The following is a 15907-nucleotide window of genomic DNA, read 5'->3' as shown; positions in this document are numbered from 1 at the left end:
AAATGAACCTGGCATACAACCGATTAGATTTTCTTCATTTTCAGCCCCAAAACTCAACTCTCTCAATAACTAGTGAGAGCATATTAACAGCAGTAACCACACAGTGACACCTAGTGGTCAATCCAGGAATCATTTTCCACTGCGGTAATAATATTTAGTTCAGGACAGAACAAAACCGACATGGACAATGTCAGTAAGATAAAGGCTTGAACCCAGGGGCGTTTCTAGGATTTGAGAACATCAGGGGCTGAGCCCGAAAGATCAGGGGCTAATTAGGGAGAAGGGGTAAGCAAGAATAACAGGTTTTGAAAGAGAATTTTTATGTAGTATTGTTTAATAATAAACACAAATAAACAGGATGCAACTTTAAAAAATTTCATTCTTTTTTCTGACTCCTCCCATCATTTCAGAGTCTTGATACTAAAAAAGGAGATTATTAAATTCATTACATTTTCTCTCACACAGGTATGCCATGCAGTATTATCCCTGTTACAGCTTGTATGTGAAGCAGTGTCTTGTAGATCCTTTATTATTATTATTATTATTATTATTATTATTATTATTATTATTTTACAATAATCTATATTATACAACACCTCGTATTTCATTCCTCATTTATACTGGCACTACTGTATGTATTATTATTTCTTTCTTTCTTTTACAGAATCTCTTCTCTTCTTGTCCTCTCATCTTTTATTCTCTCATCAGTCTTGGTGGTTGTATCTTGTCTACTTCATGCTCTTGGTGACTTTTCTATCCTATTTCTTTGAGGGTGGAATCATCAGAGAGAATCTCCGAGACTGGACTTGAGTAAAACAGTCAGTTACCATAGTATTTATAGTGCTGAGAATTCCTTTATCAATAGACAGAACAGCCGAATGATGGAATCTGTGGTCAGGACATGGCCAAGTGCATGCTGGTGGTGTAATGAAGCATAGATTCCCCATGCAATGTTTTCGAGATGTCCCTAATATTTTCAGGAGGCAGACCGCCTGTGGAAAAGAATAAACTCTGCTTCCAGAAACCAGGAAAGTATTTGACTCTGCACTTCTGTTTCTGTCCATTCTCTGTTGAGGGCTGCTATAGTTCTGTCCTATATTGAAAAAAAGAGAAATAAAAGAGTTTTATTAAAGCAGTGACTGTTACTGTTTTATGAGAGCTGTTTATTCATATTATAACAATAGCTTCTTGTCAGAGTCAACAAAACTGTGAATAACTCAGAATAACTCTAAATTAGAATTTATTTCTAGACTCTCTATTTCTGTCTGTGTGCTAGAGATAGATCATCATTATGGAGTTACATGCCACCATAAAAGCTACAGAAGGATTTAGGGTTATTAGATGTAAGTATTGCAGAGTGATGCTATAAATGTAATTAAAACACATTTATTCTACAATTTGCTGCACATAGTTTAAAACTAATAAATACAGATCTCCTCCAAAGTCTCGGGATGGGGAGTCTGGTTCAATGTCTGTCCTAAAGTGTGCCTGTGGCCACAGCATCCACTCAGTCTCTGTAACACAACCCCAGCATTCTGCTCCTCCAGGAAGAAAGCAATGTCCTCCACACCTGCACAAAACAACTGGAACATTTAAGAACCATTTTAGACATCTTATAACTGATTTATTGGACAATAAAGGCATCTAACCAATGTATACATTAATATAGATTACATGTTGTGTGTAATCACCCATCTTCTCACTTGCTCAAGACAGGTTCAAACACGCCTCAGTCGCACGTCAGTGTCCCCTTACTGATTGGCTAGAGAAGGGCAGTAGGTTGAGAAGCAGTGGACCAATGGAGACTTTTATCCCACTATCTAAAGTTAATAAAACTCTACTTGAGATTTTTGGAATAATAATCTAGCAACCTGGAAAAAAAGAACACAAAACTAAAGCATGAATAAATAAATATTTCTTCAGCTGGATCTGGAAGCGAGCCTAAAGGTGATGTCTCTAAATAATAAACTGGTCTAGTAAAAATAAACAGAAGAAATGTTTCACAGTTGCAGGTGAAAGTTGCTGGGCAGGTAAACAGCCTCACTGTGGCTGAACTGTGAGGCACTGGGGTCAGTTTGGGGGTTTGGTCCTAGAGTGTTATTGAATTTTATTATTTATTTATTGCCCCTGTATTGTAAGTTGATTTATAATAAACAATTTGATCATCAAACTGGAGTTGCTGTCATTTGTTCTGACTGAAGTGGAAAAAGTTACTAGTAAAAATGCGGGTAAGAATTTGCATGGACGTTTCTGAATAAAATGGAAACAAAAAAGTAGTGACCTCTTCACCCTGATGTGTGTGGGGGGAGGGGGGATCCACATGAACCCCCAGAGCCTCTTTAAAATGAAAAATATATTCAGTGTTGATTTTTTTTATCCTGATATTTCATGACTTTTCCTAATTTACATGTTATCTTTCCAGAAATGTTTCTTACTTGATGTCCACTATGACATGACCATGTGATGTTTGGGACACTGTGATGCCACTAATATATCTGACTGAGAGCAGAACATTTTCACACACTTTCAGTCTGGTACCTGAGGTGCTGTTTTTTAATACAAAACACACCACATACACACACACACACACAAACAAGCCCCACAAAACCTCTTACACACACACAAACACTGACACATTAACACACAAACTAACACAAAGAAACTCACACACACACAATGTCATGAATATTCAGTCAGCAGTTGAAGACCTCTTGGGCTTTAAATCAGTTACAGAGGGAACATCAGCTATCTAGATTAGGAGGTTTGTTTAAAATAAATGCTTAATAAAGAAACAAATGCAAAAGATAACTGACCAAACATGAGTAATGTTTATGTTTATTTCCATAAAACAGTAGTATATTTGTTCATATAGAGAACATGTACAGCTATACAGTATTTTATTGACACCAAAATAAATCTCAACAGAACATGACAACAATTAATAATAAAATCACAATGGAACTGTGAATGCAGAATCTACCATTTAATAATATTGTTAGATTCTCACTTGAACTGATTATAGCTGTACAAATTTAATCAGATGTAGCCATGTCTTTTATCATTTTTATTTTTCCTGTTGTCTTCATTATGAGCACTTGTTGGTGGTTGGTGTTTGCTCCATGTCACTGCTTCTAACCACCAGGACCAGTGATTAACACCTGGATATAGTTTTGTGTGCGTGTGCCGAGACTTTTTTCACAGTCATATGATAGCAATGACGTAGTACTTCCTGTACCCAGTGTAAACATCACTGAGGTTCTCTTTTTTCTACTCCAGATGTCTCTTAATTTTTTCTTCTCTTTGTGGTGTGGTATTCATTCCATCACTGCTGAGAACGACTAGCCCTAATTGCCCTCCTGACAGCACGAGGACTGAGAAGCAGAAGTAGATCATGTCCATCACTATAACACTATAGAGCATCATGTGTGGTTGGTAGAGGGTTTGCTCCGAGTTCCTGGACTGCTCTTTGGGCCTCCAGCCAAAGAGGCCCTAGAGTGGAGAGCCCAAGCTTCAGAACTCAAAGTTTCATAACCAATATAATAACAGAGATTATCCAAGAGTTCCTCCAAGACCTGAGCCGATGCTCAGGTGCCCTCTGAAGGCTACAGGCCACCCTGGAGCTACAGGCTCTTACAGCCGAGCTCTCAGGAGCCCAAAACTCACCCACACCTGACTGCTCTGTCTTGGGCCTTAATAACCCAAGTCCTCCCCTCTACCCACATTAATATTTACAGGTACATCTAAAAAAATTAGAATATCAAGGTCAATGTTTTTTGTCACTCAGTTCAGAAAGTGAAACCCATATATTATATAGATTCATTACACATAGAGTGAAATATTTCAAGCCTTTATTTCTTGAAATTGTGATGATTATGGCTTACAGATATTAGAATTAAATTAGAAAATTAGAATATTGTGAAAAAGTTCAATATTGGAAAGTCATGGTGTCACACCCTAATCAGCTAATTACCTCAAAACACCTGCAAAGGTTTCCTGAGCTTTTAAATGATCTCTCAGTCTGGGTCAGTAGGCTACACAATCATGGGGAAGACTGCTGACCTGTCATTGACACCCTACACAAGGAGGGTAAGCCACAAAAGGTCAATGCTATCCAAGTATATTCATAGAAAGTTGAGTGAAAGGAAGCACCAGCAAGAGGGAAAACTGCAGCCTTGAGAGGATTGTCAGGCAAAATCCATTCAAGAATTTGGGGGAGCTTCACAAGAAGTGGACTGAGGCTGGAGTCAGCGCATCAAGAGCCACTACACACAGACGAATCCTAGACATGGCCTACAAATGTCGCATTCCTCGTGTCAAGCCACTCCTGAACCAGAGACAATGTCAGAAGTCAGAGGTCCAAAGTCCTCTTTTCAGATGAAAGTAAGTTTTGCATTTCATTTGGAAATCAAGGTCCCAGAGTCTGGAGGAAGACTGGAGAGGCACAGAATCCATGTTACTTGAAGTCCAGTGTGAAGTGTCCACAGTCAGTGATGATTTGGGCTGCCATGTCATCTGCTGGTGTTGGTCCACTGTGTTTTCTGAAGTCCACAGTCAACGCAGCCATCTACCAGGAAATTTTAGAGCACTTCATGCTTCCTTCTGTTGACAAGCTTTATGGAGATACTGATTTCATTTTCCAGCAGGACTTGGCACCTGCCCACACTGCCAAAGGTACCAAAAGCTGGTTCAATGACCATGGTGTTACTGTGCTTGATTGGCCAGCAAACTCGCCTGACCTGAACCCCATAGAGAATCTATGGGTTATTGTCAAGAGGAAGATGAAAGACACCAGACCCAACAATGCAGATGACCTGAAGGCCGCTATCAAAGCAACCTGGGCTTCCATTACACCTGAGCAGTGCCACAGGCTGACTGCCTCCATGCCACGTCACATTGATGCAGTAATTCATGCAAAAGGCCCAACCAAGTATTGAGGGCATAGAAATGAACATACTTTTCAGAAGCCTGTTTGAAATATCCTTTTTGTATTGATCTTATGTAATATTCTAATTTTCTGAGACAGAATTTTGGGTTTTCCTTATCTGTAAGCCATAATCATCACAATTTCAAGAAATAAAGGCTTGAAATATTTCACTCTATGTGTAATGAATCTATATAATATATGGGGTTCCCTTTCTGAGCCGAGTGACAAAAAATATTGACCTTTTTCATGATATTCTAATTTTTTGAGATGTACCTGTATAGTAAGTACTATTACACTGTCATCATATGACTTTGTTTATCCAGATGTTAAACACGGCCCTCGACAGTCACTTGTGCTTCAGGGATCCGTAGTGCCTTTGGATCCAAGATCTGTACAGTGGGTCTGTGAGAAAAAACACCGATTTAATATAGTAAGATGGTCATAGTGAAGCTTAAATGTTTGCTTTTAAATATTCATGTGAGAAATGGCCAGAGGTACTTCACCTTTAAATGTACTTTTCTGACGCACAGCTAACAGTGTACTTCAGCAGACATGATAAGAAAACCTTACCTTTAGTAACTCTTCATACTCTTGTAAAGTTTCCTCCATCTGTTGGCACCGCGCCTTCAGGAGATTGTAATCCTCCCGCTCTCTCTTCCTCTCCTAAAACACAGCCATGAAGCAGAAGAGGTTCACAACGGATTGAATCATTTTTATCTCTACAAGGGGATACTTACAGTCTTACACTGACAGAAAAAAGGAACCCACATCTTAAACTCTAAACAGACCTTTTCATTAGTTTAAGTTTATACAGCCTGTGGTTTCACTCATCACACAGCACAAAGGTCCTTATGTTATTTCTAAAAGAAGTGATTAAAGAATTTCTGCACTCACTCACCCTCTTTATCTCACCACACTTCCTCCGTATCGCGGTGAGCTTTTCCTCCGCCTGCTGCACTGAGCTTTGCTGTCTGTCCACCTGGGACATCAGGTCAGACAACCAACTTTACTTATTTAAACACACACACTGCTGAGAACTCGACTCATCAATTATCAGAACAAACTGAATGTTAGGGATAAAGGACCAAATATCGTAACAACATGACTGAACAACAACCTACACACACAGTCATGGTTATATAAGGAGATGAACTTACCCTTACTGACTCCTCAGTGTGTGATGAAGATTCCTTCATCTCATGGCACTGCACATTCTGTACATGGTGAGCCTCCTGCTCTCGCTCACACTCCTAAAACATAACCATGGAGCAGAAGACCTTTAAATTTACTGCTAAACTGGCTGTTTCACTGCCAAGTAAAGTGAATTTTGGTCAAATAGAAACTTCAGTTTATCCTAAATATAATTTGCAATTAGCAGTAGACAAACATTTATGGCTTTCTGAGAGTAAAAGCGTACCATTTGTGACCCATGGTGGTGTTTTAATTCTTCATACTGTGACTCCAGGGTGCTGTAAGCCTCCCTCAATTGCTCATTATCCTAAAACACAGCAGTTGAGAAAATAAAAAACATTTATAATCAGTGAACACATGTACAATTAAACACTTCCATAATGCTTTCTGCATATTGCGCATATGAAACATGGATCCTAAAACACATCAAATTCTCAGTCTGCACTTGAAAAACATGTTCATAGAAGTATCCCAATTTGGAGTAAAAACACTGGCAACCCTGGATTTGTGCATCATGGGGACCTAATAAGTAATATTTTGTAAGGTTGTAATATAATAGGCAGTCTGTTTCTGTAGCTCATCTACTAGGTGAAAAAAGCAGTGGCAGCTAAATAGACGTATTACCATCAAATTAATGAACTTCATACTTACAGACAATTTGCAATGTTTAAAGATAAAATATCAAAACAAATAAACTACACACTACTGCACCGCCATGCACTTCTCACAGGAACTCATATGTCTAGTCTGTAGAGACAAAACAAGTACTACATAGGAAGATGTACCAACACAGAAGGAGCAATACCTCAAGAACAGAATCAGCAGTGTATCTTCATCTCAAGGACAAAGGACACACATTTGAAGACGATAAGGTAGACAGAAATGGAGGTCTTAAGCACAACCTGTCTCCTATATTTCATCCATCCCTAAGAAGATCAAGACCTCTTCACAGGTCCACTTTCCCCCAACATTCTCTGATCGTTACACCCTAATGGCTCTCCATACTTCGCTACACTCTCTCCCTACTCTCCTTCCCTGTGGTCATTAAATTCTAACGTCTCTCCCTACTCCTAACTACTTCCCCTACTTTTACCCCATGGTCCCCTAATAAGCCTATATAGACAGGGCAGGATCCTTGAGACCCTGGCCATGAGCTGACTGTGATACCAATCGTTTATGACCGTTTATTTTTGTTTGTCCTAAACATTCTTTCTGTTTTGTTCTGATAAACATGTGCCGAGACCAGACACTCCATGACAAACTCATCAGACCGTCAGTAGATACCACCACATCTGTTTCTGCTAATGTCTCTGTTTATCAATGCTGCATGTAGATAACACTGAATACTACACCTTTCTACAGTATAAATACTCCCTCAGTAAATTTTAGTCTTTTGCTATTCAGTCACTGTCTCACTGTGGTTTTTTCCCCACTCCCTTCCCAGATACCAGCTCAGAGATAGCGACAGCAGCACGACTCGGACATCTTCTCCGAGTGAACAAGAATATTCCATCAGCCCAGTGGCTTTATTGTTGTAGTGGTCAGGGCAGGGTGAGCCTTTGCGTTGGCTTTACAAGTTGGCTTTTTCATTATAACTCATTATTAAAGGCCTAGGGCACGAACATGAAGAGTCCTCACACATAGTTCACAAGAACAGAACTAATTTCAGGCTTGAATATTATTCATTATATTATAAACGTGTGAAATGCCTGAAGGTTCCATATCCTCTTTTCTGACCCATAACTGACACACAGTACAGAACTGCTTTCAGGACTTAACGAGACGAAACTTACCTCTTCTAACTTGTCGTGTTGTTGCTTCATCTCACTGTACTGCACCTTCAGGAGTCCGTGAGCGAGACACTCAGCCTCATGATCCTAAAACACAGCAATGCAGCAGAAGAGGAATCTTCAGTACTAAACTGCTAAATTCTCCTTTACTTCAGTAGAAACTGAGGACTTGGTACCATGCGGATAAAACTGACAATTTTAAAAAGTTCTTAAGCAGAACTGGCGACTAAAACAGCTTCAATACCAAATGAATTTAAAATATAGAGATACAAATTCAAGACATTGCTTGCAATAGCACTCAGACTGGATTTTAGGCTTTTTTAATTTTCTAAAAAAAATAAAAAATAAAGCTTACCTTCATCACAGTTTCATTAAGACATTTCCAGTTGGGGTCTATCTGCGCGAGCTGGTGAGTTTTTCGCACTAACTCCTAGAACACATCCATGAAGCAGAAGAGGTTCAGACTCATGTGCTTAATGTTCACATCTACCATGCACCACTTCTATTTAAGAAAAGTACAATTTTATTTTGCTCAAGCCCAAATAACCTGTAGCATGAACATCACCGCTTCTCACATTACCGCTACAGGAACTGGTCAATGTAAGGACTTTTTTTCCCACTCACCTGCGTTCTCTGCTCTAACGTCCTCCGGGTCACTTGGACTTTCTCTTTCAACGAGTTCTTTTCCGCATTCGATTTGGCAATTTTATCCCATATGTCACGCAAATCGTACCGCAGCCGAGTGTCGATCTTTACCATCTCCATGTATTTTCTTTCACGTTCATCCAGAGATTCCTGAAAGGTTCAAAGCTTCTTGTCTTTATTCACTCCTACACACATATTCAGATACTTTGGGGGAATCAATTCACACACACACACACACACACAGTTGTAATTTGTTTAGAAGAAGCGTACCTGAATGGATTTTCTTTTCTGAATTAAAAATCTCTCCCGTTTTCTGGCCCTGGTCTCCACGAACTGAAGGATGCCCTCTGTTACCTTATGCTCCTAAAACACAACCATGGAGTAAGAGACTTCAGACTTAATGTTCACATCTACAAATGTACCACTTTTATTCAGTTAAAAAAAATTAAAATGAATAATACAGTTGAGATTTTGTTCAGGTGTATAGCTTGTGTTGTAACTCATGACGACCATGAGTCCTCACATGGTGTCTAAAGGACCTGGTTAATGTAAGGATTTTACCTTTTTTGTCTTTTCACACTTCCTGTGTGTCTCAGCGATCAGACTCCTCAACCCCTGCACTGTGTCTTGCAGTGTGTTCACCTGGGACTTCAGGTCAGAGTTCTCATTTTCCAGCTGAGCAGTGTACTCAAATTTCTCCTCAGCTTCAGCCTGAGACACCTGCAAGTTCAAAACGTAAAGCTGGTTGCCATTAATTACATCAATGTACACAATCTGACACTACTGAGGATCTTCATCTGTCAAGAGCCTGAACACACACACACACACACACACACACACACACACACACACACACACACACACACACTCACACACACTCACACTCACACACACACACACACACACTCACACACACACTCTCACACACACACTCACACACACACACTCACACACACACACACACACACTCACACACACTCACACACACTCACACACACACACACACACACACACACACACACACACACACACACACACTCACACTCACACTCACACACTCACACACTCACACTCACACACACACTCTCACACACACTCACACACGCTCACACACGCTCACACACGCTCACACACACTCACTCACACTCACTCACACTCACTCACACACACACACTCACACACACTCACACACACTCACACTCACACTAGAGCTGGGCGATTAATCGTTATTATTGATTAATTCGAATTTATGGTTTATGTCGATGCTGAAAAACGAAACTCGATTTTACGATTTCACTTTGGTTAGTCAGAGCGAGCTTCCGTAGTTCTGCGACGCAAAGAGCTTGTTCCCAAGAGAGGCGCGGTTTCTTCAGTCGGGTTGAAGAACGTGCTGAAAGACGGGGAGGAGCCAAAGTCTGCCGCCGTTATCATATAAAATTTAAAGGGGGCTGAGGCGATCACCAATTTCTGTACAGTTTATGGAGAAGCACAGAATTTTTAGGGTGGCTGAATAGAAATGTTAAAAATGGCCCAGTGACGAAAACAGCTGCAGACTTCGGCTCCTCCCCGTCTTTCAGTGTTCTTCAATCCGCAGACCGCGGTGTGGCAGAGCGAGGATCAGAGGACAAGTGTGTGTGTGTGTGTGTGATCAGGAAGACTCGTATTTGTCTTGTTCAGTTCTCAAATATTATAAACATCTGTGCAATACAGTGGAATGCTGCAATAAGTTTACCATCCTACCCTGTTAGTCAAACCTTTATTTTATTTATTTATTTATTTATTTTACTATTATACCCTCACTGGGGGCTGAGCCCCCCTTAAATGAAAATCCTAGACTCGCCTCTGATTGCGCCGTATACACAGATGTAAAATGTGGTCTGGCTCCTGTTTGATGTTATTTAGCGTGTTAGTTGTGTGTTGATGTTATTTAGCGTGTTCCTTGCGTGTTGAACTGCTTTACAAAACTGTTTTTCTTCAGGGATTTTTTTTCCAGGTGACAATTATTTATTTTATAAAAAGTGATTTAAGTCTGCAGTTTGCACTTTACAAATCCCTTATATTTTGTTATATTACTTTATTTTACTAGAATAATTAGAACTTGTAAAGACTGGTAAATCCCCAAAAAGGTCTTTATGTTGTAATTATTATTGTTTTTCTAAAGTAACAAAAAAAAAAACTTGTGAAAGTAAGTTTGCACTTTTAGTCCAAATAATCAGTTCATATGTTCGGTTATACTGTTTATACTCAAATTAAAAAAATCTATTCTGTAGTCTCTAGTGTTTTATTAAATTTTTTAAAGAAAAATAATCATTTTAAAATCGAAAATTGAATTTTCTTTTAAAAAATCGGAGATTCAATTTATAGGACAAATCGCCCAGCTCTAACTCACACTAGTAGTCATGGTAACATGAGAAGATAAAACTTACCTGTACTAACTCCAAGAGGTGTGTTGAAGTCATCTGATCACACTTCAGGACACTGTGATGCTCCTGGTCTCTCTCACACTCCTAAAATCCAGCCATGGAGACATTTATTAACTCACTGAACTGTTCTAACACTTCCATCATCTTTCTGCACGGAAGCATCTGGATACTGCGATCCTCCTCCCATAAAAAACAGGCCAAGAAGGTTTAAACTTGACTGCTTAATATTTCTACAATGTCCTACAATAAACTCATCTACAATATGTCACTTCCTTTCATAAAAAAGACACCAAGCATCTGTTCATTCATTCAAAACGAACTGTTCAATGCAAACTTTTTAATGCTTACTCTCTTTATCTCTTCACATTTCCTGCATGACTCAGAGAGCTCTCTCTCCAGCTGCTGCACTGACTCTCGCAGTTTGTTCACCTCGTTTTTCAACTCTTCCCTCTTCAGGTGATCGTGGGACTCCCTGTAAAGCTCTGTAGCTTTAGCCTGAATGCCCTGAAAATTCAACAAACAGAGCTTTATTTACTGCTTCACATCTTCTGTCTCTTATTTGGAATAAAAAGAACTACACACACACTCACACACTCAACATACTCACACACACTCACACTTAAGCAGTCATGAGATGAAACACGTACCTGTAGTAACTCCTCGTGATGTGTTGAAGTCATCTGATCGACCTTCAGGACACTGTGAGCCTCCTTCTCTCTCTCACACTCCTAAAACACAGCCATGGAGAGGTTTCATCGTCAGTTAGAAAGTAGGAACTACAAAGTACTGTGAACTCTGGTGAAGCAGAAAATGGGGACTTGCACCACATGGACTAAAGTAAGTAACGTTAAAAGTTAAGCCTTAAATAAGTTTAATATAAGATGCAGGGTCTAAATGAGAACTAGTATCGAAACAAATCCTATTTCCAGTTTTAAAAAATCATCGAAACTTAACACTGCTTGATGGTTAAGTACAGCTTGCTTGTATAAGCAGTGACAAGCAGAGAGAAAATAGATTAGACATCGGAGCTCCATCACTCAATAACAGGGTTTCTGTTTCCCCCATGTCCCACATTATCTAGCTGAATTTGCGAGCTAACGTCTTTAAAAAACAGAAGCTCAGATATGATGTTAAAAATGGAGGAAGTGCTCAGTATGCAGTAATCCTCAGAGTAGATTATGATGTACTGGACTCATAATAAGTAAAACTCACCTTCAGGCTGGAGTTCTCCAGCTGAGCACTGAACTCCATCGCCTGCTCGTATTTCCACTCGGCTTCATTCAGAGCAACCTGGACATGCAACAAAACCAAAACGCCCTCAAAAACAGGACTAAAAAACACTGGACACTAACAAACCCAGGAAAGGTTGAGGAGAAAAGTTTACCCTCAGAGATCTGGTTTCCTGATTAAACTTCTCCTTCTTCTGTTTGTACTCGGACTGCACACGCTTGCGAAGGTTTAGCTCTGTCTCGTACAACTAAAACACAGCCACGGTGAAAAGAAGTTCAAACCTTACTTCATGTTCACAAATATAACTTCAACAGTCAATATCAAAACTAGCATCTTAAATTAAAGTGAATTTTGTACAGAAAGCCTGTGAAGTTACCTTATTTCTGAAGGAACTGCTAATGAATAAAGGATTTCCTCACTTACCCTTGTTGTGTCAGTGCACTCTGTGTGTTTTTGAGTGAGCAGGTGGCCCAACTGCTGCACTGTGTCCTTCAGTGTGTCTATCTGGGACTTTAGGTCAGCATCCTGCTTCTGCATCTGTTCAACGGACTCCGTCGCCTGCTTGTGTTTCTCCTCAGATTCAGCCAGAGTGACCTGGAAAGTAAACAACTCTCAGCTTGTTCCCTCTGTTTACAGAGATCCAAGATAATGGGGCAGCAGTATCACACAGCGGTCACTCCAGATCCAAAACAGTGCTATTCTCACGTCTTTATCCCGAGTTTTTTCGAGGGTATACGGACACCAGAGACAGCGGTGTTCATGCCAGACACTATTATAGTACAGAAATCATGCAACAACCAACCGGCATGACGATGTGCTGGAGAAGCTTCGTCCTCACCTCGTTTGGTGCTAACAGAAATGCAGCTCTGTGTGATAAGACTCGCGGTGGCGGTGTGTGTGTGTTTACATCAACACCGAATGGTACTAGAACTATGAGCTTGTTTCTAGTTACTGTACATTGCTTGTGGAGTTTATGGCAGTTTTATTTACCTCAGGAATTTACCACGATAATCCTACGTAGGCTCTATGTGAACTTTATGGGGCTATTAGCGATCTTCAGAATGCTCACCCCGCTGGACTGTTTATTATAGCCAGAGATTTCAACCATGCAAATCTCAAATCATTGCACCCTAAATTCCATTAGCATGCGGACTGTTCAACGAGAGGGGCTGGATCTTGTTTACACAAACATTCCCCGGAGCATACCATGTGGAGTCCAACCCCCACCTCGGCTACTCGGACCACATCCCTGTCATTCTAATTCCAGCATACAGACCGCTCGTCAGTCACTCTAAACCGGTTCTGAAACAGGTGAAAACCTGGCCAGCAGGAGCTATCTCCGCTCTTCAGGACTGTTTCCAGTGCACTGACTGGAACATGTTCAGGTAGGATGCAACCAAGGGTGACTCTATCACCTTGGACAAGTACATGGCATCAATGACCAGCTACATCGACAAGTGCATTGATGATGTGATCGTCTCCAAGACCATCACCACATGCTGCAACCAGAAGCCATAGATTACTGCAAAGGTGCGGCCGCTGCTGAAGTCCTGAGACTCAAGGACAAGACGGTCTTAAAAACAGCAAGGGCCAAACTGTGCTGAGCCATCAGAGAGGCTGTTCCTCCACTGAGAACAAGAGGAGACTATCACATCTGATACGGGGAAAAATCAGCCCAAAATCCAGCTATTACTCTCTCTCTCTCTCTCTCTCTTTGATAAACTCAAATGAACCCAATAAACCAGTTTAAATTTCATTCCAATATAACTGACAGAGGCTCCGCCCCTTTCTGGTGTTGTACAGACGAATCGTGCACACACATCACACACCAAGACCGGACATGGGAGCGTTATATAAAGGATTTATTTCTTCCTCATGTTATTTTAAAAAGTCCTGTCACTGTGAGTCTTTTCTCTCTCACCTTGTGTTTTCTCTCACTCTCTCGCTCTGCCTCACACAGCACTTCCTCCACCTCCCTCACTTGCTCCTCCAGGATGGACCTCTCACTGTCCAGCAGAGAACCGGACACCTCCCCCTTCTGACTCTTCTCCTCAGCCTCGCTTACAGACCCCTGTAATGTTTATCATCTACTTTTACACACACCTTCAGACATTTTGAGGATTGACAAAGAACTCAGGGAAACAGAACACAATGAACACACCAGATGAAAAGATGATCAAATGTTCTGAAAAGATGTAATGACAAATTCTGAATATTTATGGAAACATTTGTTTTTTACCAAGACACAGAAATATTTATATATAAATTTTCTAAAAACAGGATACAGTATGCTAATGTAAAATTGTTCGTTAGATAATTGAGTATTTTATTAAACAGAAATACAGGACTGTGTTGGGAAGCTCATGTTTATTATTATCAGCACATGTACAATTATTTCTACACTATGATTATTTCTGTTTCTCCAGCTTACTGAATATGAGCTAGATCCATGTTCATTATGACACTGTGTAGAAATGCTGATAATATATTGTAGAAATGAAGAAAAAACGGAATTTTCTTAACATTAAACATTAACATTAAGCCTGTCTCTCTCTTTCTCTCTCTCTCTCTCTCTCTCTCTCTCTCTAACAGTCTGCTAGTTTATACAGCTGGCAAGAACTACAAATAACTTTTTAACTTTTTTTTCTTTTAAAAATAAATGATAACCAACATTTGATTAAAAACTGTTTGTTTCTGGTGATAATGAGTCTCGTTACATACTGCACATAAACGCTAATCCAGGCTAACAGCTAAGCTAATGTAGCTACCTAGCTAATAGCTATCGCCTGCTGGAGTCCCTGAAGTGACCATAACGGAGTGTTTTACTGAGGTGTAGAAGTGGAGATGGATGTGATGGTGGTTTGGTCAGTACCTGAGGAACAGCGCTGTCCGTCTGTGTTTCATCCCCACACTTCAAGCCTGGATCCAGCAAAGAGCCCGTCTGTACTGGGTCTAAATACAAACAAGCAGAACATCGCGGTCTCCATGATATACACTCATTACTGCTTAGAGTCTTACATGCACTCGGCTCATCGAGGACTGGAACACTTTTACTAACGTGGTGTGTTAAAAACGGACAGAACTCAGCAGTGTGTGTGTGTGTGTGTGTGTGAGAGAGAGAGAGAGAGAGAGAGAGAGAGAGATGTCCTACCCTCGGGGTCCGGTGTGTCCGTGTGCTCCGCTGTTTTCTCTCCATCTCTTCGCTTCTTCATAAAATAATAAATTCCCGCACCAGTTAAACTTATTAAATGTAGCATCGTAGCACGGTTAACTCGATAAACCGCTAAACTAGGTTAAACAGCCTTCAGTAAAAAAAAAGTCAACTCTGAATCTCCTTCTCTCCGTCATCACCTTCGGTGACGTCAGAAATGCTCAAACCTCCCGGGGGGGGTGGAGGGGGTTTTGGGTCAAGATGGCTGCTGGAGCCATATGGATATGATGGAAAGGAAAAGAAATCGTCATTTAAATCCATCCTTCAGTCAGGATAATCCTGCTAACACCGCGGCGTTTAGCAGTGACCACGCCTACGGCCAGTCTGCTGAAGGTGGACACATGGATATAAACCTGGATGAGAAGGAGTCCTCGGATTTGTCGGAGTCTCCAGTTGAGTCTCCTGCGGCTAAAAAGAAAAGTCCTGCTTCTTTCAGGTCCAGCCCAGATTTGGACATGGTCAGGGCCTTATCACAAGTGATACACGAGAGAAG

The 15907-nt window shown here is 40.6% G+C and overlaps 1 protein-coding gene across 1 annotated transcript; it reads right to left on the bottom strand.

Annotated features, from left to right (window-relative positions):
* Window positions 1–3869: 3869 nt before the first annotated feature.
* LOC131348263 (trichohyalin-like) lies at window positions 3870–15574 on the bottom strand. The gene is made up of 19 exons (XM_058383059.1): window positions 15355–15574; window positions 15076–15155; window positions 14125–14274; window positions 12627–12797; window positions 12358–12450; window positions 12186–12263; window positions 11621–11701; window positions 11322–11477; window positions 10977–11057; window positions 9112–9270; window positions 8821–8913; window positions 8530–8700; window positions 8261–8335; window positions 7909–7992; window positions 6342–6422; window positions 6082–6174; window positions 5823–5903; window positions 5495–5587; window positions 3870–5326 (listed from the first exon to the last, which is right to left on the bottom strand). The coding sequence occupies exons 1-19, from the start codon at window positions 15458–15460 to the stop codon at window positions 5282–5284; spliced, it is 1971 nt and encodes a 656-aa protein (XP_058239042.1). The 5' UTR covers window positions 15461–15574; the 3' UTR covers window positions 3870–5281.
* Window positions 15575–15907: the final 333 nt, after the last annotated feature.

Source organism: Hemibagrus wyckioides, linkage group LG28 (assembly GCF_019097595.1).
Source record: "Hemibagrus wyckioides isolate EC202008001 linkage group LG28, SWU_Hwy_1.0, whole genome shotgun sequence".
Classification (NCBI taxonomy): domain Eukaryota; kingdom Metazoa; phylum Chordata; class Actinopteri; order Siluriformes; family Bagridae; genus Hemibagrus; species Hemibagrus wyckioides.
Note: the sequence above shows the minus strand (reverse complement) of the source record. Positions and strands in the feature narration are given on the sequence as shown.